At 32.9% G+C, this 11,344-nt stretch overlaps 1 protein-coding gene across 1 annotated transcript; it reads left to right on the forward strand.

Moving 5' to 3' along the window:
- Window positions 1-298: 298 nt before the first annotated feature.
- On the forward strand, window positions 299-11,052 carry LOC142355070 (uncharacterized; the record flags this gene model as incomplete). Its single annotated transcript, XM_075407346.1, has 2 exons — window positions 299-608; window positions 10,775-11,052. Coding segments are annotated over exons 1-2 (573 nt in total), but the record flags the coding sequence as incomplete, so codon positions are not given.
- Window positions 11,053-11,344: the final 292 nt, after the last annotated feature.

Genomic DNA, 11,344 nt, shown 5'->3' on the forward strand with positions numbered 1-11,344 from the left:
AGAATAGGATTAAAGTTACGGAAAAACCAAACAACTATCGCACCTGTAAATCAGGTTTTTGTCGCACATAAAAATATTTACTTCCGTTCAAAGTGGGCATGAATGTTTGAATAAATAAAAAGGATTGCGAGGGAATTACATAATTTAATGATGTGGAAGAAATTTGTTGCAGTTACCCGAAACGAATGATTTGAAATGATTCTTGCGAGAATGTTAAGTGCTGGAAAAGTTAATCACTGGTTTAAAGATGGCTTGGCTTCATAAACCTTCAAGTTTAAGCGGCTTAGGTACCCGGCGAATAGTTTTCCAATTGATGTATTATTCAGATGGAATCATTTACGAAAACGGACGACCGCCTTCGGGCAAGACCACCTCCAGTACAGACGACCCAGCGATGCCAGAGGGATATGAGGGTCTGGAAAAGATGTCGGAGGAGAGGAAAAACACAATTCTGACCGACAATTCAATCCCAATGTTCCAGGGAACAGAAAACACCAATAACCCCACCCCTGTTAGTCCTACAGTTTTGACAACCCAGCAGAGTTTGGCAACGATAACAACGGAACGGAACTCAAGTGGAGGCAACGGTCGCAGGTCTCTTAGACAAGGTTAGTGCTCATGGCAAGAGGGGAGGTGGGGTTGCTATATAAGCCTAAGTTTGTATATGTATTGCCGAGTCAAGTGTTATATATTTTTAATTTAAAATTTTTAGAATACAGTGCTTCAATTGAAGAGTTAATTTTTTGTTTAAGTGGTTAATTTGAGCCCAGTCGATTCCTTTTTGCCATTCTGCCCTAATTTTTAGTAAATTTTTTAAATCATTTTTTTAACTTCAAATCAAATTGTTAGTCTAGCACAAGATAGTGTCCATTTTCTGAACCTTTACAGACAGCAAATTTCCCTTGTGACATTATAACGAGCCACTCTACACTTCCCTAAAAAAGGAGCAAATACTGAATGAGTTATTTGACCACTGGTGAAAGCTCATTTCTAATTCTAATGTTCGTTTTTCATAGCATATTTTCAAGTTTGCTTCCTCATGGAAATTTCTGAAATTTTAAGTTTTTTAAATTTATCCTCAAATTTGAAATATATTTAAAGTTATCCTCAAATTTGAAATATATCTTCCATCCTTTGGTGTACGTGAAAGTCAAAACTTATTTTCGGCGTCTATATATTTTTTAAATTTTGTTCATCTTTTTTCTTGAGTCTTCATCGTTTAATGCATACGTCTTTGAAATCATTAATGATCCGGATAGAATTTGTTTCAAGCGACCTATTCTCCCTAGATTTAATCAACGACTTTGCATTCCATATTTTTTGCTTCTGAGGAATGTTTGTCATAGTTTTTTTTACAGTTCTCTAGCTTTTAAATTGTTTTTCTGACTGTAAATTGTGCTTGGGTGAATGCACTGGGTGAATGAAATCGAAATTGAATGCTTGGGATTTAAAAATTTTAAATGATTGAAAAGTTTGCATTCCGTGATCAATTTTGTTAAAAATTGTGCAATTTTGAGGATGAGATGGGTCAAAAATCATGATGCAAAGCAGATGACCAACACATATCTGAACACATCAGCTAGCATAACACTCTAGTCATAGTAAAATTTATAATGGAAATTCTATGATTCAGTACTGAATTGTTATGACACACGGGTCCGGGAAGATGAACGCATTTCCGGTAAGATAAATTCAGAAAGTAATTTCGTCAGTCTCCTTCAGTGGAGACTCAATTGTTTATACATCAGATAGGCCGAAATCAAGTTATCCATATTCTTGGTGGTTTGGCTTCAAGTTTTATAAAAATCGTTTTGAATTAATACATCATTATCGCATTTCCCATCTCAATATTTGAACGATCTAATTTTGAAGCAAATGATTGATCATTTCGAAACTATTTTGGCCACTCTCTTCTTCGCAGCTGGCTATTATAGCGATCCTATTTTTACGACTCAGAAAAGAGTTCTGAATAAATGTCTCAATTTAATCAATTTTATTGGAGTGAATTTTGAAGCGGAAATCAAAAATTTTGTATTGGTTTTTTAAAAAATTGGCGGTCCAGCAAATAGTGACGGTTTTTTGCTCCAAGTGCAAGCGAGTGACACATTCTATTCCCGTGTTCTTTGTGAATTTTTTTGTAATTTCTATTTAATGGTTCGAATAGGCTGTAAAAACCTTTAAGTATGCTCAGGTGTGTGTTTTTTTAAAATTATAATTCTATTTTTACGGTATATTATAAAGAATTCGTCTATTTTGCGAAGTTTTGGAACATTGTAGCAATTTTTGGATGTTGTTTTATGTTATCTCATTCAACCGGAATTCGAACGACGCCTATTGCTAGAAGTATTTTATGTTTTTATTGTTAGGTGCATTTGTGTTAAATAGAAAAATTTTTCAAGTTTTTTTTGTTTAGTTCAATTGTTTTTTACGCTATATATTTTTATTTTCATTTTTAGTCTTATTAGTCGTTCTAGAAGGCGCCAGTTAAATGAAAACATAGCTTGACGACAGCGAGGGCTTTTCGAGTCATTTCCAAATTTTTTTTTGCAATGTTTGGTTAAAAAAAACCACAAGAAGCTTGAAACTTTGTTGAAAAGTTCACTCAAGTTTGCTCTGCGTTCCATGCTTAGTAAAATTCCATATTGACAATAATTTTGGAAAAAGCAATGAATATTTGGAGTTGTGAAATGTTGCGCCCCCTACATAGGACGGAGGAAAGTTATAGACGATTACATATTTTTGCTTTGTTTGGTCAATAGCGACCTATCAATGAATTTGCCGTTTCACGATGTTAATTTTATCAGTAGAAAGCCTGTCAAGTGTAAAAAAAATGTTTTTGGGAATTTAAGCAGCTAACTTAAAACAGAAAGTTTATTATCACAATCCTAATAAAACTGCGTAAAAATTGGCCGCATGTTTGCACTCTAGGGCAAGAGCAATTCGTGCAACTTATATTGGCCCATGTTTGTCCGATGAATTGTCGATTTCTTTAATTGCGAGGTAATTGACATGAATTTTTTTTTAAAAATCAGTTCGGCTATTTGTACCTAGTTAACTGATTTCTTCGAACTTAAAAATTTATTAAAAATAGATCGATCAAATGCAAAAAGTGCCCAGAATCATATAATTTTATCAAAATAACTAAAATTTAGACATCATTTAATTTGTTTCGGGAAAGTTGCAGTCTTCTAATGGAAATTCTAGCTAAATTTTGTTATTTTTTGACAAAAAAGTTACAAACAGTTTCAATATGAACATACTTTTTTCTACAATAGGCTGCTAACTTTTCCGTCCTTGCTCTTTATAATATATATCTTTGTTCCAAAGTTTTTATGTAATTTGATTGGGCTGTTTATCTCTAATTTGGTAATTTTGTATTTACGATTTTAAACTCTAAGAAGTTCCACTTCAATAAATATGTGTCTTTTTGCGATTTTTTAAACTTCCACAGTATTAAAAAATCAAAAAATTTTTTTCTTCAATTTATAGTAGCTTTTCTTCAAAAATGTTTTTGTCGTTTGAATCATGTGAAGCAATATAATTTTAATCAAATTAAGATCTTGTAGTTTTCAAATTTTAAACCATAGAAACTAGATTTTTAGGACTTAAACGGCTTTTTGTAGCTATTTCTTTTCATTTCATTTAAAAAATTAGTAAAATGTGTCGGCAACAAGTGCTTCACTCTTTAGGAAAACAATGATGTGAAAACTGGTTAAGTTAAACCGTCGATGCAAATTAGGAGGATTTCCTTTACTTCCTTAAGGGGAATTCAATTTTTTGCGCTAAGCTATTGTTAGAATGCTCTAAATTTGTTATTGATGGCTTTAAAGTGTTTCTTTTTGCTCTTGCTTCTCGGGAAAAGATTTCGACTTGAACGTTGAGCTGCTTTTTTGTTGAATATTGCTGGGGTCTTTACTTGTATCATATCTTTTTTAAATAGGAGATTTTAAAAAAAGCAGGCCAAGAATTTTTTTTACTAGAAAAAAAGTTTAGTTTTACAATTTATTGTTCCACTCCTTGTTCTTCAAATACACTATGGTACCAAAAAGCTACTTACAACAAGAAAACTCGTAAAAAGCTACAGAAACATCAAATAATTAAACAATTTGAGTTCAAATCAGTTTTCGAATAACTGAAAATTACGCTCTTAGATTTTATAATATGTGGCAGACATTTTATGAAGTTTTCAGACAAATTAAAAAGGACATCTGACGCAAAGTTTTGAACATTTTTCTTCCATTTTTTTCTAAATTTCTCGGTTTTCGCAAGCCTTGGTTCACAATTGCCCAGAAATTTTCAATAGCATTCAGATCTGAACTAATTGCCAACCATTCCAGTACCTCCCGCTCCTCTTCGAAGTTTTTGTTGACAATCTTTGCTTTATGCTCAGAAGCATCATTTTGTTAAAGAATAAGCTTTCGGAAATGAAATTCTCGTAATTTTTTAACGATTCAAGGCGAACTAGGCCCTTTAGTTTGTTTGATACCTAACAAACAGTGTCCGCTCATCTGATGTTTTGTACCCCACGAGATGAGTGATTGCTTAAAAAAAATGTTGCCAAGAAATCTCGTTTAATTTCACCGAACAACTCAAACAATTCCTTAACTTGTGACGCTCTGAGCCTGTTACACTTTTGTTGCAGCTTGTATGCATGTTGTACACTGTCTTGATACTGCTATCTTGATTTTAGGCTAAGTGACTCTTGTCTTCTGACTATGAAAGTTGGACGTTTCCATACGCAACAACATGGCAAACAGTGAATTAACAAAGCAGCTTAACCTTGTTTTCTGTGTAGGCGGAAAAGTGAGAATGAAATCGCGTTTAAAACTTAAAACTTTCGACTTTCTTCACGCCTTTGCGACAATCAAACGTTTTGAGCAAAAGTAACGCATAAAGCGCACAAATGGTGCTTAAGGTAGTGTTTTGGTACTATAGTGTATGTGCATACCTTAAGCATAAAACTTTGATTAATTGTGCTTTCAGAATGTTTGACAATTCAAACAACATTGTTTTACGAAGAAAAAAGTAGTCAAGTACGATTATCAAACACAAAAAACTGTATGTTTTTTTTACTCATGTTTCTCTTTTTTATTACCCGATTTTCTATTGAGAAAATTTGCACATCTGTTTTGTTCCAATGAGAGTTGTTAAGTTTCTAGATTCCAATTGAGGCAGAGTGCTTGAAGAATTCATAAAAAGAGGAGCAAAAACTGAATGAGTTATTTGACCACTGGTGAAAGCTCATTTCTAATTCTAAAGTTCGTTTTTCATAGCATATTTTCAAGTTTGCTTCCTCATGGAAATTTCTGAAATTTTAAGTTTTTTAAATTTATCCTCAAATTTGAAATATATTTAAAGTTATCCTCAAATTTGAAATATATCTTCCATCCTTTGGTGTACGTGAAAGTCAAAACTTATTTTCGGCGTCTATATATTTTTTTAATTTTGTTCATCTTTTTTCTTGAGTCTTCATCGTTTAATGCATACGTCCTTGAAATCATTAATGATCCGGATAGAATTTGTTTCAAGCGACCTATTCTCCCTAGATTTAATCAACGACTTTGCATTCCATATTTTTTGCTTCTGAGGAATGTTTGTCATAGTTTTTCTTACAGTTCTCTAGCTTTTAAATTGTTTTTCTGACTGTAAATTGTGCTTGGGTGAATGCACTGGTTGAATGAAATCGAAGTTGAATGCTTGGGAATTAAAAATTTTAAATGATTGAAAAGTTTGCATTCCGTGATCTATTTTGTTAAAAATTGTGCAATTTTGAGGATGAGATGGGTCAGAAATCATGATGCAAAGCAGATGACCAACACATATCTGAACACATCAGCTAGCATAACACTCTGGTCATAGCAAAAATTATAATGGAAATTCTATGATTCAGTACTGAATTGTTATGACACACGGGTCCGGGAAGATGAACGCATTTCCGGTAAGATAAATTCAGAAAGTAATTTCGTCAGTCTCCTTCAGTGGAGACTCAATTGTTTATACATCAGATAGGCCGAAATCAAGTTATCCATATTCTTGTTGGTTTGGCTTCAAGTTTTATAAAAATCGTTTCGAATTAATACATCATTATCGCATTTCCCATCTCAATATTTGAACAATCTAATTTTGAAGCAAATGATTGATCTTTTCGAAACTATTTTGGCCACTCTCTTCTTTGCAGCTGGCTATTATAGCGGTCCTATTTTTACGACTCAGAAAAGAGTTCTGAATAAATTTCTCAATTTAAGCAGTTTTATTGGAGTGAATTTTTAAGCGGAAATCGAAAATTTTGTATTGGTTTTTTAAAAAATTGGCGATCCAGCAAATAGTGACGGTTTTTTGCTCCAAGTAAAAGCAAGTGACACATTCTTTTCCCGTGTTCTGTGTGAATTGTTTTTGTGATTTCTATATAATGGTTCGAATAGGCTATAAAAACCTTTAAGTATGCTCACGTGTGTGTTTTTTTAAAATTATAATTCTATTTTTTGGTATGTTAGAAAGAATTCGTCTATTTTGCTATTTTTTGGAACATTGTAGCAATTTTTGGATGTTGTTTTATGTTATCTCATTCAACCGGAATTCAAACGACGCCTATTGCTAGAAGTATTTTATGTTTTTATTGTTAGGTGCATTCGTGTTAAATAGAAAAATTTTTCAAGTTTTTTTTGTTCAGTTCAATTGTTTTTTATGCTATATATTTTTATTTTCATTTTTAGTCTTATTAGTCGTTCTAGAAGGCGACAGTTAAATGAAAACATAGCTTGACGACAGCGAGGGCTTTTCGAGTCATTTCCAAATTTTTTTTGCACGGTTTGGTTAAAAAAAACCACAAGAAGCTTGAAACTTTGTTGAAAAGTTCACTCAAGTTTGCTCTGCGTTCCATGCTTAGTAAAATTCCATATTGACAATAATTTTGGAAAAAGCAATGAATATTTGGAGTTGTGAAATGTTGCGCCCCCTACATAGGACGGAGGATAGTTATAGACGATTACATATTTTTGCTTTGTTCGGTCAATAGCAACCTATCAATGAATTTGCCGTTTCACGATGTTAATTTTATCACAGGAATACCTGTCAGGTGTAAAAAAAATGTTTTTGGGAATTTAAGCAGCTAACTTAAAACAGAAAGTTTATTATCACAATCCTAAAAAAAAACTGCGTAAAAATTGGCCGCATGTTTGCACTCTAGGGCAAGAGCAATTCGTGCAACTTATATTGGCCCATGTTTGTCCGATGAATTGTCGATTTCTTTAATTGCGAGGTAATTGATATGATGTTTTTTTCAAAAAATCAGTTCGGCTATTTGTACCTAGTTAACTGATTTTTTCTAACTTAAAAATTTATGTTTTGACTTATTTGGAGGAAAAATAGTTCGATCAAATGCAAAAAGTGCCCAGAATCATATAATTCTGTCAAAATGACTAAAAATTAGACATCATTTAATTTGTTTCTGGAAAGTTGCAGCCTTCTAATAGAAATTCTAGCTAAATTTTGTTATTTTTTCAAAAAAAAAGTTATAAACAGTTTAAATATGAACATACTTTTTTCTACAATAGGCTGCTGACTTTTCCGTCCTTGCTCTTTATAATATATATCTTTGTTCCAAAGTTTTCATTTATTTTGATTGGGCTGTTTATCTCTAATTTGGTAATTTTGTATTTACGATTTTAAACTGTAAGAAGTTCCACTTCAATAAATATGTGTCTTTTTGCGATTTTTTAAACTTCCATAGTATTAAAAAATAAAAAATATTTTATTTCTTCAATTTATAGTAGTTTTTCCACAAAATGTTTTTTTCGTTTGAATCATATGAAGCAAAATAATTTTAATCAAATTAAAATCTTGTAGTCTTCAAATTTTAAACCATAGAAACTAGATTTTTAGGACTTAAACGGCTTTTTCTAGCTATTTCTTTTTATTTCATTTAAAAAATTAGTAAAATGTGCCGGCAACAAGTGCTTGACTCTTTAGAAAAACAATGATGTGAAAACTGGTTAAGTTAAACCGTCGATGCAAATTAGGAGGATTTCCTTTACTTCCTCAATGGGAATTCAATTTTTTGCGCTAAGCTGTTGTTAGAATGCTCTAAATTTGTTATTGATGGCTATAAAGTGTTTCTTTTTGCTCTTGCTTCTCGGGAAAAGATTTCGACTTGAACGTTGTGCTGCTTTTTTGTTGAATATTGTTGGGGTATTTACTTGTATCATATCTTTCTTAAATAGGAGATTTTAAAAAAAGCAGGCCAAGAATTTTTTTTACTAGAAAAAAAGTTTAGTTTTACAATTTATTGTTCCACTCCTTGTTCTTCAAATACACTATGGTACCAAAAAGCTACTTACAACAAGAAAACTCGTAAAAAGCTACAGAAACATCAAATAATTAAACAATTTGAGTTCAAATCAGTTTTCGAATAACTGAAATTTACGCTCTTAGATTTTATAATATGTGGCAGACATTTTATGAAGTTTTCAGACAAATTTAAAAGGACATCTGACGCAAAGTTTTGAACATTTTTCTTCCATTTTTTTCTAAATTTCTCTCGGTTTTTGCAAGCCTTGCTTCACAATTGCCCAGAAATTTTCAATAGCATTCAGATCTGAACTAATTGCCAACCATCCCACTACCTCCCGCTCCTCTTCTTTGAAGTTTTTGTTGACAATCTTTGCTTTATGCTCAGAAGCATCATTTTGTTAAGTTAAAGAATAAGCTTTCGAAAACGAAATTCTCGTAATTTTTTAACGACTCAAGGCGAACTAGGCCCTTTAGCTTGTTTGATACCTAGCAAACAGTGTCCACTCATCTGATGTTTTGTACCCCACGAGATTGTTGATTGCTTGTAAAAAAATTTTGCCAAGAAATCTCGTTTAATTTCACCGAACAACTCAAACAATTCCTTAACTTGTGACGCTCTGAGCCTTTTACACTTTTGTTGCAGCTTGTATGCATGTTGTATACTGTCTTGATACTGCTATCTTGATTTTAGGCTAAGTGACTCTTGTCTTCTGACTATGAAAGTTGGACGTTTCCATACGCAACAACATGGCAAACAGTGAATTAACAAAGCAGCTTAACCTTGTTTTCTGTGTAAGCGGAAAAGTGAGAATGAAATCGCGTTTAAAACTTAAAACTTTCAACTTTCTTCACGCCTTTGCGACAATCAAACGTTTTGAGCAAAAGTAACGCATAAAGCGCACAAATGGTGCTTTAGGTAGTGTTTTGGTACTATAGTGTATGTGCATACCTTAAGCATAAAACTTTGATTAATTGTGCTTTCAGAATGTTTGACAATTCAAACAACATTGTTTTACGAAGAAAAAAGTATTCAAGTACGATTATCAAACACAAAAAACTGTGTTTTTTTACTCATGTTTCTCTTTTTTATTACCCGATTTTCTATTGAGAAAATTTGCACATCTGTTTTGTTCCAATGAGAGTTGTTAAGTTTCTAGATTCCAATTGAGGCAGAGTGCTTGAAGAATTCATAAAAAGAGGAGCAAAAACTGAATGAGTTATTTGACCACTGGTGAAAGCTCATTTCTAATTCTAAAGTTCGTTTTTCATAGCATATTTTCAAGTTTGCTTCCTCATGGAAATTTCTGAAATTTTAAGTTTTTTAAATTTATCCTCAAATTTGAAATATATTTAAAGTTATCCTCAAATTTGAAATATATCTTCCATCCTTTGGTGTACGTGAAAGTCAAAACTTATTTTCGGCGTCTATATATTTTTTTAATTTTGTTCATCTTTTTTCTTAAGTCTTCATCGTTTAATGCATACGTCCTTGAAATCATTAATGATCCGGATAGAATTTGTTTCAAGCGACCTATTCTCCCTAGATTTAATCAACGACTTTGCATTCCATATTTTTTGCTTCTGAGGAATGTTTGTCATAGTTTTTCTTACAGTTCTCTAGCTTTTAAATTGTTTTTCTGACTGTAAATTGTGCTTGGGTGAATGCACTGGGTGAATGAAATCGAAATTGAATGCTTGGGATTTAAAAATTTTAAATGATTGAAAAGTTTGCATTCCGTGATCAATTTTGTTAAAAATTGTGCAATTTTGAGGATGAGATGGGTCAAAAATCATGATGCAAAGCAGATGACCAACACATATCTGAACACATCAGCTAGCAAGCAGTATTTGATTTCACGTAGAAAGAAAAACACTTAAGAGAATATGAGTGCATTCCTCTTTTCTTGACAAGATGACATTTTTTCTCGAAAATGATTGTAGGGGTTGATGTGAACATAAATACTAATAAAAAAAATAAGTTTTTTGCTGATGTGTCACAACCTTAGATGAGATTGTCGTGTCATTTGTTGGTTTTGTTTTTTTAACTTGTTGCTCATAACCGTCATATTGTACTCTTACTGATGACATATTAAGATTTTTATGAACAGAGCCAGGACCAGCAAATTTATATAAATGTAGGAGGTTCATATTTCCTGCTCTCTTTTTGAAGCGTAACAAAATTCGGTCAGTATCTGAAAATAAACTCGAGATACAGAAAAAAAAATTGAAGATGTATTTTGTGCACATGCGACAATTTCTTCATTTCTTAGGTTTTTGTTAATACTGTTCGCGTCAGAAAACATTTGATGTTAAGATTTTAGATAATCAATTTGAGGTCAATCTCTGAAACAATATTAAGCATGTTCCGATTCAAAATATTGTAAATACTGCTTTCAACTATTTTGAATTCCAAATATTTGGAATGCTTCGGTATTTCATCAATGGTGCTTCAAGTGTGATCATGTGAACTGCACCGTTTCTTCAGAGCGGTTTAAAAAGCCGGCAGCAACCGTAGACGACGACTTGGCACAAGAGCGAGGGGGCACAGTTCGAGAATCAGACTCTTTCTCAACTGGCAGCCGATCGTCCACCCGGGAGAACTCGCCCGCAGACAGATATTCATCAGACTGGGATAGCAGCGGACGGGGATCTACCATGGCAACGTCACCCGGATCACTTGCCAGGAACAACAGGAAGAAGAGTGGGATTTGCAGACGACCCACTCTTATGGTGAAACAGACACTCTGGGTTGAAAGGGATGAGGTTAGGCTCTTTTCTGATCAAGCTTTAAGCCTCAAGTTGGAATTTTCCAGACCAATATTAACTTCAGTCAGAAGTATCGAGAACTAATGACCTGTGATCCAATTTTGGATCGATAATGGTCAAACTTTAAACCCAACACTCAAGAATATGATTGTCACGTAACAAGTGTCCAAATTTCTCTAAATTCACAGTAAATTCAAGTAAACTCACTTCACTATTTTTCGTGACGGTGTTTTAAGATTGGGGTTATAAACGTGTATGGACATTTGTGACAGTAAGCAAACTCAGTTCA

Source organism: Convolutriloba macropyga, unplaced genomic scaffold, assembly GCF_964194025.1.
Source record: "Convolutriloba macropyga unplaced genomic scaffold, txConMacr16.3 SCAFFOLD_4471, whole genome shotgun sequence".
Classification (NCBI taxonomy): domain Eukaryota; kingdom Metazoa; phylum Xenacoelomorpha; order Acoela; family Convolutidae; genus Convolutriloba; species Convolutriloba macropyga.